The 14,536-nt window shown below is 37.7% G+C and overlaps 1 protein-coding gene across 1 annotated transcript; it reads right to left on the bottom strand.

Annotated features, from left to right (window-relative positions):
• Positions 1 to 1,387: 1,387 nt before the first annotated feature.
• Positions 1,388 to 11,388, bottom strand: LOC116965153 (E3 ubiquitin-protein ligase RBBP6-like). The gene is given in 11 exon segments (XM_042791720.1): positions 1,388 to 2,079; positions 2,442 to 2,807; positions 4,041 to 4,098; positions 4,195 to 4,264; positions 4,339 to 4,435; positions 5,556 to 5,890; positions 6,329 to 6,432; positions 8,843 to 8,977; positions 9,784 to 9,880; positions 9,998 to 10,086; positions 11,250 to 11,388. Coding segments are annotated over 8 exon segments (1,158 nt in total). The 5' UTR covers positions 8,865 to 8,977; positions 9,784 to 9,880; positions 9,998 to 10,086; positions 11,250 to 11,388; the 3' UTR covers positions 1,388 to 1,973.
• Between the last annotated feature and the right edge of the window lie 3,148 nt (positions 11,389 to 14,536).

Raw genomic sequence — 14,536 nt, 5'->3', positions numbered from 1 at the left:
CTCTGAAGTGCCAGTGCACTGATGTGCGGGGTGTGAAGAAGGAGGAATTAGACGTCTGTGTGTGGTTCCAGTGGGCTACAGGCTCATGTGGAGAGCAGCGTGGGTGTGAGATTGTCAGCGCGGGATCAGTTTGGGGCCCCTCATTACAAGAAAGACATTGAGGTGCTGCAGTGTGACCAAAGAAGCGCAATGAAGCTGGTGAAGAGTCTAGAGCACAAGTCTTATCAGGAGCAGCTCTGAGAACTGGGGTGTTTAGCCGGGAGAAAAGGAGGCTCAGGAGAGTCCTTATTGGTCTGTACAGTTAGATTTAAGTGGGTTGTAGTGAGGTCTGGGTCAGTCTCTTTTCCCATGTAACAAGTGAAAGGACAGGAGGAAATGGCCTCATGTTGCACCAGGGGAGGATTAGATTGGATATGAGGAAACATTTCTACACTGAATGTGTTGTCAAGCATTGGAACAGGCTGCCGAGGAAAGTGGTTGAGTCAACATCACTGGGGTATTTAAAAGACATGTAGATGTGGCACAGAGGGACCAAGTTTAGTGGTGGGCTTGGCAGTGTTAGTTTAATGGATAGATTTGAATAAGAATGATTTCCAACTTAAATGATTCTATGATTCTGTGACTGCCAGGGAAGATGGGGAGTGAGGCACGGTCTGTTTAATGTGTCTCACATATATGGAGCTCCTTTACAGGACACGCAACACTAAGTTCATGCTTGTCATAAAATCACAGAATCAGAGAATGGTTTGGATTGGAAGGGACCTTTGCACATCATCTGGTTCCAACCTCCCTGCCTTGATGATTAACTTCTATTAGTTCTTTTTCTTTTTTTTTCTGATTATTCAGTGTTTTTAAGACTCGTCAAAGAAAAACAGCAAGTACACCAAAAGAGATATTGAGTGAATTTTCAGTGAAAACCAGTTGAGCTACCCCCATGCCTGTGTGTTCCTGGCAAGGAGTCTGTCCTGAGAAGGGGATCCAGCCTCTGCCACTCTCTGGAGAGGGAAATCAGCAGTGCCCATGCCTCCTGGGGACACAAAAGGAGACTTTTACAAGAGCAGCCTTCATGTGAACTGCTTTGGAAGGGCTACTTGAGGATGGCTTACATTGCAAATACTGATTGAATTGACATTGCCCAGCATGTCTACAAATCAAGCAGAGCGTTTCATTGCACTAATTTACACTTAGGCCGATTAATTAATTTTTGTTTCTTTGTTTCTTTCAGGTACTGCTACTCTTAGGGAAGTCATACTAACATCTGAAGGATTCTCGACAGAAGCCTCACCGTGTTTACATCTCAAGAAATGGGATGCCAGAGGCCAAGGGAAGGACAGGTTGGACACTCATTAGTGTTTTTTTGAGGATAGAAAACATCAGCTACCCAGAGTTCTTTCTTCACAAGTTTTTCTTTTATTATTTTTTAAATAACCATTTCACATTATTCCACATATTCCCAACGTTGTTCACCAATTTAAGATTTCCTTACAAACAATTTCTAAGAAAAAATTATTAATGTCAATGAAATACTAGTGAAAGCCACCAGTTTGTAGTCCAGGTTAAAATCTCTCCATGTATCCACAAGTGATAAACAAAAGAGTAAATGAAGATAGGTTCTCTCCCATATCTCCTCTGAAGTGCTTTGAGGTAATGGTTACAATCAGAATCAGGAGAAGCAGAAAATCCAGCAACTACACCTATTCAGGTTCTAGCCTCCTCACAGCTGTCAGGAGGTGAAGGATGTTATTTCAGAGAAGCTTTAGTTAAAGATACATCTGCTCCTTAGCAACTGCTGCCAAATTATAACTATCAGTCAACTGTAATCTCTGCCACATTCGAGCTAGTAACCTACGCATGAAATTCCTCTCATTGCTAATCCCTTGGACCATCCAATCCATCTAACAATAGAGAGGTGGAGTGGAACTGCTCCTGACTCTTCTAGACAATCTGCTTCTCCATTACAACATGTAAAGCAGTTACCTGGAAAACAAACACCTATGCTCCTTTTGAACCTTTTTATATTCCATCAGTTCCTTAGCAAAATAATTTGTAAACTCATCAAGTCTGGACTTTTTCTTTCCCCTGTTAAAATAAGTTTGACCTTTATTACTATTACAGTTTGATCTTTATTACAAAAAGATACCAACAAACAAAACATGGCCAATATAAGAAAATGTATACTGCATGCAAATGCAAAAGGTGAACATCCTATTTAAGCAAAACCAGTTTAGAATTCCTACAAGTTTTAGGAAAAATTTTAGAATTGCACTTATCTTGTTTTAGTTTTGCATGTTTACCATCTGCAATGAAAAAGTATATTGGACAAAACACTATGTCATTTTTGTTTATGTCAGATGCACTTCAGTGTAACTAGCAGTCTGATATGCTATTGAAATACAAACATGAAAAAAAAAAAACACAACTTAATTGAGCCAAGTACTTACTCCTCTTTATATCTCCATTGTTCTCTGTAAAAATCCTCCCTAGATAATGGGGATGCTTGTGTCATTGGGATGGTATTTGAATGAGCTGCTGGTACTGCTGTTGGCACCCAAACTGATGACATGTTTTCAGGAGCTGAGAGATATCCTGGAGGGGAGACAGTGCACCCAGTAGACAGAGGCTGACCAGGTGGAAACTGAGGAGGAAATGGTGGTGGTGGTACCCACGATGCAAGAGGAAGTGCATGAGGTGGTGGAGGATACAAGGGAGGTGGGGGCACAGGCACAAAGACTGATGTTGATGCTGGTAGAGTTGGGGCTTGAGTCCTTTGAGTACGTTCACTGTGTGGGCATCCTCGATTTGAACTTCTAAAGAAACCCAAAAACTTATGTCACTGTTTGTTATATTCTGCCCTTATTTGAAAGAGGAAAGTGAGTGAAGCAACAGCATGGTGGCAAGCACTTCTTGTTCTCAACTTAAGCATTTTTCTCCCTGCTTTCTGTTCATTTGAGACTACACTCATTTCTCAGTCCTCATACTTGCCTTCCACACCCTCACCCCCAGCAGTTCCCTTAGTCTTCTCTCCTTATACTCAGCTTTGAGGCTGTGGATGGAGGCTGCCCGTGCCTAAAAGAGACTCCCACCTCCCATGTGCCAAGTACCCACTGCTCCTCTGCCACTCCTTGATATACTTAATACTTCACACTTCTGATCTTCAGAGTACTGCACAGCTATTAACTCATATTCTTTCAAATTTCCTTTAACTTCTTCCACATGCACTTGCTATGTTGTTACCTCATGATGATGGATTTGGCCTGTTCTTGTCCCTGAAGTTTTATTGTCTTGCTTATTGAATTTGAGGTTTTAGACAATCTGTGGGATGGATCCTGAGTTTTGTTTTGATGTATCTTTCAGATCTTATAAACACAGCACACTCTTACAATCGATCTATAACTAATATATTCCAAAAGGAAGGACTAACAACACTGCAATAATAGATAAAACAGACTCCTCTTTCTCCAACTGAGAGAAAGCAGATTGACTATTTGAGGTGACTAGACTGAAGAAATTAAAAATTGCCATAAAACAACAACATTGTCTTTTCCAGTAATTTGCTCAATCAGTATCAACTAAGTTGCAGGAAAAAAAAAAAAAAAAAAAAAAAAAAAAAAAAAAAAAAAAAGAACGTTGCAGGCTGATTTTGATTTCTATTGGGAAATCAATTTCTTCATCCCTATTCAGCCAGTAATCAAAAGGGTGGCTTTCCCTCTGATCCTTTAATTATATTTACTTTCTTGAATGTTATTATGGTTTCCTCAAAAAATGTTTATTTTTCAGAGTCCTCTTTTCAATCATGTAGTAGAGTTTAAGTTTAAATAATCTTACTGCAAGGACAGATCCCCTTTGCTAAAGCTAATTCCAACTAAGCCATTTAAAAATTAATTATACAAGCAGTTGTGGAGAATACACAGTTGTGTATTCTCCACAACTACCTGTGCACACTTATTTCATTACAAATGAGCTGTTGTATGAGTTATGTGTTATGGCCTCATTTAACTGGTTACAAGTAGTAATATGTTGAATTTCTGTAGAATACGTACAGTTCCTGGCCTGGTCTGCCACCTGCTGAGTGAATTGTACTGGCTTTCGTTGGATGACCTTGTGGAGTGGGAAGAGGAAAAGGAAAAAAAATCCCATTCAGTTTATTTGAAGATAATTTTTTTTTAAAGAAATTCTAAAGTTGCAGTTTCTTACCAGTTGTGGGTATTGATTGTCCTTGGGAGCCCAGAAGACTTCGCTGTCTTAATACAGGAACATGATAGCCCTTGTGAATAAACACAGTTAGAAAATAAGCTACTAAAATACAAGTATCACTGCAGATGTTGAAATAAAATTTACCTCCTCTTCCAACAAACTGATGACTGACAGAGAGGATGATTTAGAAAGTTCGGCAGCAGTCACCAGAGCAGCAGGAGGTAGAACTACACCGGCATCACTACAAAAAACCCAATTTTTTATTATTCAAGCAGTTTTGAAGTGCTACTTGAAATATAAATTCTGATGTGAGAAAAGGCTGACTACAGTAAATGGAAATAAAATAAATTAAAAAATAATCTTCACCAGATTTACAAATGTGAAGTTGGCTGATTCCAAATGAAGCACTGACAAGAAGTCTGTTTGGACTACTGGCATTTACAGAAAATGCTCACTGGAAAAATATTTTGTTAAGCTAGCTGCAGGTGAAAGAATTAGAGTACGTATAACCCATACATGGAATCTCAATTTTGGGAGATGCAAGAACTGAAATTCTATTAAGAAATACTTATGTGTAGTTCAGCCTTAGAGGTTCTTTTGAATTGGGATCCTTTGTATTCAGTGGTACAGCTGAGCCTGACAGTCTTCTGGACAGAGTGGCTATTTGCATTCAAGGCATAAAGTTGGAAGGATATAAGCCCTAAACAAAAGTACAGAGTTTTATTGTATTTTCATGTGACATCACTGGCTTGCAAACTTAGACTGTCATGTTTGTAAATACTTCAAATTTACAGTGTTTCAATGTTTATTATCCAAATCTGTATGCATCACTGACTATACTGTATATTACTGAGGACGATTCTGACTTGTAATATTGATGATAGAAGTACTGTGGAGAAAAGCTATGTGAAAACATCTCATCAATTTTACCTCTAATCGTGCTTTTACAGTTTTGATGAAAAGGTTATTTCCTCAGTATTAAAGAGAAATGAAGGCATTCAAGGAAGTTTGCCATAACTAAATGGTTGCTTTAAGAATTGCTAGTCACTTAAAATCAAAGGGCTCCTGGGGAAGAAAGGTTCCTCTTTCATGGTAAACCTGTACTGAATAAGGGAACCAAACAAGAAATAATTATGAGAAAATTCTTGCATGAGGCACACTTCCAATTTACCAAAGTATCCTCAAAAAAAAAAACAAAAAAAAAAAAAAAAAAAAAAACAAAACAAAACCCAGAACTTCCACTGTTCTCTGGAACTGTCACTAATGATATATAAATTGCTAGCAGAGAAGCTTAAGAAGAATCATCTAACTTCAGCCTTTTGGTGTCTTTTATACTCATGCTGACATATAGATTTACTTACCGAAAAGGTCCATCTGGCTTTTCAGCACAGAGAGATAGGGACACTGCTGGAGGGACATCAGAGGCAATGACAGAAGACAGATTTACTGGCAGCCCAGCTGCCACAGGTGGCTGACCAGGGGCCAACAATGACAAAGCAGCAGCAGAATGAGGAGCCAGCAGAGACGTTAGTGGATCCTGCTCTCTGGAAATTGTTGGCCAGAGTAGAGGCTGCAGGTTGTGTGTTACTGTTTGTCTCATGAGTGGTGGCAGAGGCAGTGGAAGTGGCAGCTGCTGCTGCTGTTGCTGCTCAAGCTGCTTGCTGTAGCCAGTTCCATTTTTGAAGTTGTTCGCAGCCTAGAGGCAGAAAAACATTTACAGAAAGAGACTATGAAACTTCAGTAGTTATACAAACAAAAGCCTCCACAGAGTAAAATGACTTGTGTATTCCTGTAAATGCTATCAATCCTAAAAGAAATCAGCATACTGACATATGAACACATCACACTAAATACTGATGTTGGTAACTCAGAGTATTTCTATTTAAAGTAGTTCAGTGTTAACAATGAATTTACAGGTGAGGTAAACATGTTAAACAAAAGTGTAACCTGAATTTGCCAGATTGCCTCTAGGGTTGTAAGCTTCTGTAACAACAAATAATATATTTGAAAAGTCAGTTCAGCCTGATTCAATTTAGCCTTGATTAAGGAGATGTAAATGGGTATTTTCTTCCCCTTCAGCTTTTTACAAATACACTTTTCTTACAAATAGTTTATGTAAAAGTCATCATGTTACCTAGCGTAGGAGCTTGTTGGCAATTGAAGTATCAGGAGAAACACCTGTCTGATGACACATTGGGCATGTATGTTCCTCAGATTCTAGTAATGCTGTTCTAATACCTGTGAATAATTAGAATCATCAATATAGTTTTTAGCTAAACTAAGGACATTTTTAGGGTTCTAATGAATTATAAAAACATGTATACGATTAATGGGTGAATATGGTCTTGAATTGAGAGCATGAAGCTATAAATGTTTAACAGTGTAAAGAATTTCTAGTATGCAGCACATAACTATCCAGTTTTGATATTTCACTATTGTAATATTTGATGCTGTAGAGTAGTCTGTATCTTGATGTTTTGACGTGTCTTTTATCCACTGTCTAGTACAGTGAGAAGTCCCCAACCTCAAGGGTAATGAATAAAACATGTCTCAAAAAGCCATTAGTAGGTTTGAGTTCTGAAAGTTTTAACTAAGTCTGCTCTGGAGGAGAATGTGGATTAAATGCCTAACTGGCCATTTGTTGTAGACAAGTCACCATTGTTGGCTCTAGAGATTTGTATGAGAGAAAGGGCTGTGGACAAACTAAATGCATTCAGTATCTAATACTGTAATCACCTGCACAATTATGCACTCTTCTCATACTTGTCCTTCTGCATGTAAAGAGGATGTAACTAGATATGTAAAAAGGGAAAAAAGCTTTCTGCCTTTTCTTTTTCCTTTCTACAAGAACTGTCCTATTCAGAGTATACTTAAGTAAATAATAAAGCTGGTAACAAAGTACTCTGATCATATCCTATTTCTGCTTTCAGAATATCAGTTGTGATGCTTTGAATTAACAAACACATTCATAACAGTAACTGTTTCCACAACAGGCAATAACAACAGGATCAGTCATTATATCTTTACAAATGAGACATAACAACTCATCTGGAATAGGGTCATCATCATCGAAGGAGGAGGAGGAGGACAGCTCCTTTTGCAAAAAGGGAGGCTTTTCCTTCTTTCCTCTATGTCTTGGTTTGGGCTGAAATAGAGTTAATATTCCTTTTCAGGGACTAGATGAGTGCTGTGTTTTGGATTTAGATTTGGGTTTGGTATGGGAAGAATGCCGATAGCACACTGATGTTTTCAGCTGCTGCTGAGACTTCAAGGACTCTCCGACTGTCCATGTCCTGCCCGTGCGCAAGGGCACAGGGAGCAGGGAGGGAGCACGGCCACAGCACCTGACCCTAACTGGCCAGTGAAATATTCCATATCATGGAACGTCACGCTCACTGTATAGAGGAGGGGTGGCTGGGAAGGAGCTCTATCACTTCTGGGATTGCGATTGTGGGATCTTGGTATCTCGGGGTCGCTGGCCGGGAACGGGCTGGATATTGGTTAGCGGGTGGTGAGCAATTACGCTGTACATTGCCTGTTTACATATTTCTTTTCGTTTTCCCCCCATCATCGTTATTGTTCTCGTTTTATTGCCATTATTAAACTGTTCTTATCTCAGCCTGCGAGTCTCCCTTCACCCCTCTAATCCCCTCCCCCATTCCCAGGTGGGGAGGGGGAAGGGAGGGTGACCAGCTGTGGTGGTTGGTTGCCGATCAGGCCCAAACCACAGCACTCTAGCGTAAGCTTCCCTGGAAGGGGCATGGGGAAAGAAAAGGAAAAAAGTTAAAGACGGGTAAAAGAAAACTTTTCCAAGCTTTGGATTTTATCAAAGGAAGATAACAGATGGAATTCTTCTCACTCTACATTATCCTTCAGAAACATAAGCATTCAGTTTAAATTACTTTTCTGTAGCCCTGACACCAGAAAAGGAAGAGGGGAACAATTTTCCTTCTGCAGAACTCTCCCATTCTTTGGATCTACTACAATATTATCTCAGACTAGAAAAATCATTTTTTGACAGCTAGAAAGAAGGTGTAATGAATCCTACCTCTCCTCTACAGAGTGTAAATGGAAATTGCAGGTTCAGGATGAAGTTAGTCTCTGAGTAATTATGTTTTATAAATGGGAGAAGTGAATGTTACAGCTTCTACAGAAGGACATCCATGACAGAAAAACAGAGCTGCTACCAATTCCTTTTTAAAACAACCACTCTTGTCAGTGCACAGTAGTATTTTCTTAGTTTATAGCAACAGAAAAGTTCAGTCTGTTTCCCACGCGGTACCTGATAAAAGTCAGAAGGGGAGGAAATCTCACTCCAACAGCTATTTGTTAAATCTTGCAAGAAGCCTTTGAAACGTAAAATGGAAGCAAAAGGAGCTTTCAAAAGAGAACAACTCCACTGTAAACATGACTGAAATGTTTTGCAGAAATAGAGATTCTTAGCATACCACAAGCTTAACCAACTTCCAGAGGCATGAACAGCAGGACTACCATATTTTAATATTAGAAAGTATCACAAATTTTAAGGTCAAGATATGACAATGCCATAATTACAGATGCTGGTCAACTTCATTGCATTACCACTCAGATATTTACACATGTGTTCTCTCCTTCACTTTTTGGTCAGTCCCATTAATTCCATACTTACGCATTAATAGTTGGTATTGCATACTTTCCAGTGTTTGTCAGTACCCTTTGTATTGGGATCTTTCACCTTCACTATGAAACTCCTTGGAATTCCTGTACTCTTTTTCATTCTGGGAACAGACTCAACGTTCTTGTCCTGTTAAGAAAATAAATGCAGGCATATCTTATCTTAAGACGTTAAAATGAATGTCAATGATTATTTTAAGCAGCAAATGCTTCCAATCCTCTCCTTTTACCAAGCCTAAGAGTTGCTTGACTAAAATACTTATTTTCATAAATTAATACAGCCAGGTATTCCAAAGGCTTGAAGAGTGTTTAGAACTCAGTTGACATTTTTTGGCTTAATTTCAGGTTCCTTAACAGTGGAATATCCCTTAGCTCACCATTCACTCAGAATAGACAAAACCCCATTCCTCCTCCAAAGTGCAATTCAAAATGAGAGCTTAATTTGGTGCTCTGAATCAGTCACTGGGGAAACTTATATTCACTAACCCATATATGAAGGTTGAATTCATACCTCATGCATAATTCATTCAGCGACTAACATTAAATGGTGTGACTACTTGACCAGGTGCTTGTGTAATGAACACATGCAAATATTCATTAAATGGGATCCAGAGAAACGTATTTTATACTAAATACTTAAAATTGTGAACATTCATTACAAAGAGTTAAAAACCAAAAAATTTCCAATAATACTGAATTAGATAAAAATATGCATGAAATATCACAGAGGAAGATCTATGGATATATTTAATGTCCATGACCTAGAACAAAGAAAATTTCATTTATAATGCCAGGTAACCCTTGAATTTTGAAGGGCTTTGCACCATTGCTATGTAACCTCTGTGTTTCACTCCAAGAGAAATTATTCTTAACATGAATATTCATGTATTTATTACATAACTCTTGAGTAACACCAGAACTCCCTCACAATCTTACCCCATTTGTTGGGCAGTTCTTTATATAGTGGCCAGGTTTTCCACAACGAAAGCAAGTATATGTGGGTGGAGGTGGACCCAAGGGTTTCTTCATGTAACTAGAAGTTTTTGGAGAAAAAAAGAAAAAGGTACCATGTATCTCTCTTGTTCAAACAACCATCTCTACAATTTTTCCATATTCTTCAAAGAACAGATTTGACGTTATCAACACTTACTTGACTGGATCATACTGATGGCAAGACTGCATCATCATAGCTTTTATTTTATCTTCTTCGGAAGCATTGGCTTCAGCCAGATTGGCAATCTGTTTATTAGGTAGTTATTTGACACACATTAGAAACACAGTTCAGCCCATGCCGACAAAGACACCACCACTTGCCTGGTCTTGTAAAGAGCAGTGCCACGCTAGCTGTGGTTGCATGAAAACATCTGCTTATATGAAATATAGATGTTCTGTAGATGTTCTAGGGAGTCATTATGCCATTACATGGTGTTTATGTTCCTGTTAACCTACTGGAAAAGAGCATTCTTGGGCACTCAAAACCTTGGGCACTGTTTGAACCTTACATAAAGACCTGTGTAACGATCCAATTTTCTTCCAAGTGGACCGAAGCTATGTGTAGAAAAAAAATATATTATCCATTATTTTTAAGCTCACAACTATTTGGAGATCTCCACACTTAATTGAGAGAGATGTATGCAAGTGTCATTATTTATACTTTGCAGCATGAAAAGGACACACAATTAAAGAGTTGGGGAAGATGTTTTTGCTTGCTAAAATTCAGCTTCAGACACAGAAGTATTAAAAGGAATCAAGCTCTTTATAATCCTTCAGCAAGACAAGATTCTTTTCAGTAGAAATTTGACCACCATGTGCCCAAACTGCATGTCCTCTGCTGACTAACTTCTTCATATTAAGTGATTTAACTACAGTCATCACAACCTGCAGGTTTTTTCCAGTTGACTGTGTCCTTTTAAGTAACTAATTGTAATAGAAACCTTATGCAGAACTAGATCTTCAAATTATGGAAGCTGGATGATTTTTTTAAAAGTAGTGTTTGTTTAAATGTTTTTATTACACACTAGTCCAGATACAAGCAGGATACATGGGAGGGAATCCCAGCCAATTACATTTTTCTGTAAAAATTGTGTTGGTTTCCCACAAAAAATTAACAAACGATATGAAAAATGGTAAACAGCTTCCGAAGTGCTTCTTTTTTGTGTCTTGAATATATGTTGAATTCCACTGAGGCTAGTAAGGTATTCCCCTTCTGTCTTCCCAAACTGGGAACTAGTCTTCACAAGATAGTATCAAAAAAGACACACATTTTAAAGTTAAAATAAATACTTTAAATTATTAAAAATGAAATTAAAGTTTTGTTCATTTTAGGACAGTTATCCAGATATAGATGACAGTAAAAAGTTTAAAAATATTTTTTTAAGTATTTGACAAGAGTATATACATACCTTAGTAAGCTGGGCTAAAGACACAGATGCAGAAGAATCATCAATCTGTTCACAAAAAATTAAACACATATTCAAGTTCTACAGTCAAAACATAGCAATAGTTAACCTCTACTGTAGTCTGAAAGTCTGCACTATATCCTCTGAGTGTCACTGAAAGAGGCATTTCCAACCTAGTGTAATTGTATTTGGTCAAAAGAAAGTCCAAATCTATGACAGCTTAAGAATGCCTGTGTGGTTAATGAGAAGAAACTAAAATAACCAAACCCACTTGAGATCAACTTATTTCTCCAAAATATCTCAGAAAGGGACCCTTGTTAAATGCTCACAACTGCTTAAAAGTCAATGTTGTCAATTTTCAGCTAAAAAGGATTTTAAAAATATATTTATTTGAGAAGCACCACTGCAAGAAACTTATTTTCAGTGTAGTTTGTAAATTAATCAGTTAATGTAAATTAATCAGTTAATGTCTTATCATTTATAAATGCATGCGGTTATGCTTTTATGAACGCAGTATAGTTGTCTGTCAAAATAAAGCACAGGCATATAAGCACTGAAACATGAACTCTGCCGTTATTGTCATTATGTTTAAAAATGCCAAACTCGCCATTCTCCACAAAACCCAAATTAAACACCAGTCCAAAACATCAGCCATAAAAGTAACCCAGCACTTTGTCTAGAAAAAAATAAACTGCTCAAATTACTGAAATAAAGGTGTTCACTATGACAGAGCAGCCTATAAAAAATAAGAAAACAGGTTTCTTGTATTTTATTAGACTACAGGCCATACTATCCAAATTAGTTTGGGAAGGGTGAGAATTTAATATTATTATCCTTGTTATCAGACCAAAACCAATTTTCATTGATGATGAAAACATGGATTCAGAGCACAACCCTGTCATTTTCTTCTCCATGGCAACCACACTCCTCCCTCCCAGCTACCTACAGGAGCAGCTTGCAGGAATGAAGTCCTCAGACCACTAGTTAGTAATGGACTGTAGTGGTCACTGAGAACTAACACTGAAGCGCAGTTTTTCCAAAAGTAAAAAGGGTAACTATTATCTTGTTCCTTTTCCAGTATATTGAATCATATTAAGCCACAAGTAGCAGTTAAACTTATGTTAGCAAAACATTATCAGAAAGACACTCAAATCACTGCTTATTATGTCTTAGTTGTTCAAAAATATAGACTACAATTTTACAATGTAAACTGAACAGCTCTCCTCAAGGCATCACTCTGTTGATCAGAAAAGAGATTAAAACCCTTCTTTGGAAAAAGCTCTTGTCTTTTATTACCTCATGGAGTGGAAGAATTCAAGGGGGCAGATTTAGCAGACTCTGGGGAAAAAATATCTACATGCAGAAGATGATTCTTCACTCCAGTTAAGCATTCCTTCTCTATACTTTTAGGAAAGCACATTCAACATTACTGCATGACTAACTAGAAAGTTCTTGAAAATGTGACTTTGGAAAGGAACACCCAGATCTGGAAAAAAGACACCTCCTTTTCACTGCAAGTTTTACCAGAAGATTCAACTTTCCTTCTTTTCAGAACATTTTATACCTAGTTCTGTTAAAAAGGAAGCCTGATCGAGTCCTTTGAAGCTTCATGCTCCTTGTCACTCCTTTTACATGTAGAAAAACAGGCCTATGTTCTGTCATGGCAGGCACAACCACTACCATTTTGCAGGTTTCAGAAGCAACCAAGCAATTAGGAAAGCTCTCTTATTGAAGTCTAGCATTAAACAGTCTCGTATTGACCAGTAACTAAAACATAACAGATAGTAAACTATTGATTAGTTCTTATATTTTTTTAGGAAGCAGCTGGCCTGCAAGTAACAGTCTAATCTTTTAAAGAAGCTGATAGCACTCTTTTCTACTAAACAGTTATCAAAAGCAGCAAATAGATAATTAATGTACTACTTAGTATATTTGCTCAATGTCCATCTTCCAATGTTCTTACATTCTTGTGACTTTTGTTCCTTTTCCTTTAAATTTCTACTAAAGTATTTCCTGACAGTCCCTTCAATGAGTCAAGTAGAAACAACATCTCCATAAAACTTGTATACAACTGAAAAACAAAACAGAACAAAACCAAAAACAAACCAACCAACCCTCAAACCAGAACTGACAGTCAGTGTATTGACTCCCATTTCAAACAGAAGACTAAGTAGAAATTTACACAAAGCAAGTGGGCAAGGGGACAGACAATAGAAAGAAAAGGCCAATCTCACTGCTGGAGTGCTAAATTTAATTACACTGGAATCCTAAAACCTGATAACTTGGTTAAACTAGGAATTCATCCAGGAAGGATCACAGTTGTGCTTGACAACGCTAAGACAACAGGCATGACTCTCTGCATTTCTGCAGCCTTTAAGGACAAATACCAACTAGAGACCCTTGCAGTTACTGAAATAGTAATACTAAACCAAAAAGGATCCACTGCCTTGGTTTGGCTGTGGTAACAGTAGGACAACAGCACAAATTTGGAAGTGTGGAATGACACCTAACATAAGAGCAAGACAATGAAGAAATATTCAAAGTATAAGATTTTGGGCATCCTTTTTAAAAAAATCTTAACTAATTTTAATTTTGCTGCTTTACTGTTCAACAATAATTGGCAAGCTATCCAGTGACTTATTCCTATCACACTAAAATCCATGTTCTGCTTTGAAATACATACAAAAATATGTATATTTAAAAACAAAACAAACCCCCTACACTTTAGGCCAAGACCTGAGTAAGAATAGATCTAATTGTGTCTCCAACACTAGAAGCACCAGAGGCTGTGGTGCTTTTCCAGTGAGAGAGAGGGAGGACTTGTACAGAGAAATGTAGGACTTCCACCCTCCCTATGGCTCCCCACAACCCAAATCAAGTGCAGTCAAAGCAAACAAGAAGGGAACGTTTTGGCTTTGTCTTTCATTTACTTTAATCAGTTCTAACTAACACTAAGTCTGCCCTCCCAATCCTGGATTTTTTCTTTTTTTTTTAATTTTTTTTGAGACATCTGTGTTATCTTATGCTAAAATGCCGCTTAGAAATGTAATGCAGGCATGCCAGTGAACACACAAAGCTAAAATAATGTTAACCTTATTTATGAACATGTGAATTGTGTTTATATACATGGTAGTAATCAAAAAGAAAAAAGAACTCTTTTCAAGTAATAAAACCCCATCTGAATTAGATCAAATACTATAAAAGTGGTTCACATAAATGCATTGCATTAACTACTAGGGTCACTGGGCCAATTAAACTAACTCAACTTCACAATCAGAGGCATCATGTCC

This window comes from Tyto alba, unplaced genomic scaffold (assembly GCF_018691265.1).
Source record: "Tyto alba isolate M040663 unplaced genomic scaffold, T.alba_DEE_v4.0 Super-Scaffold_19, whole genome shotgun sequence".
Taxonomy (NCBI): domain Eukaryota; kingdom Metazoa; phylum Chordata; class Aves; order Strigiformes; family Tytonidae; genus Tyto; species Tyto alba.
Note: the sequence above shows the minus strand (reverse complement) of the source record. Positions and strands in the feature narration are given on the sequence as shown.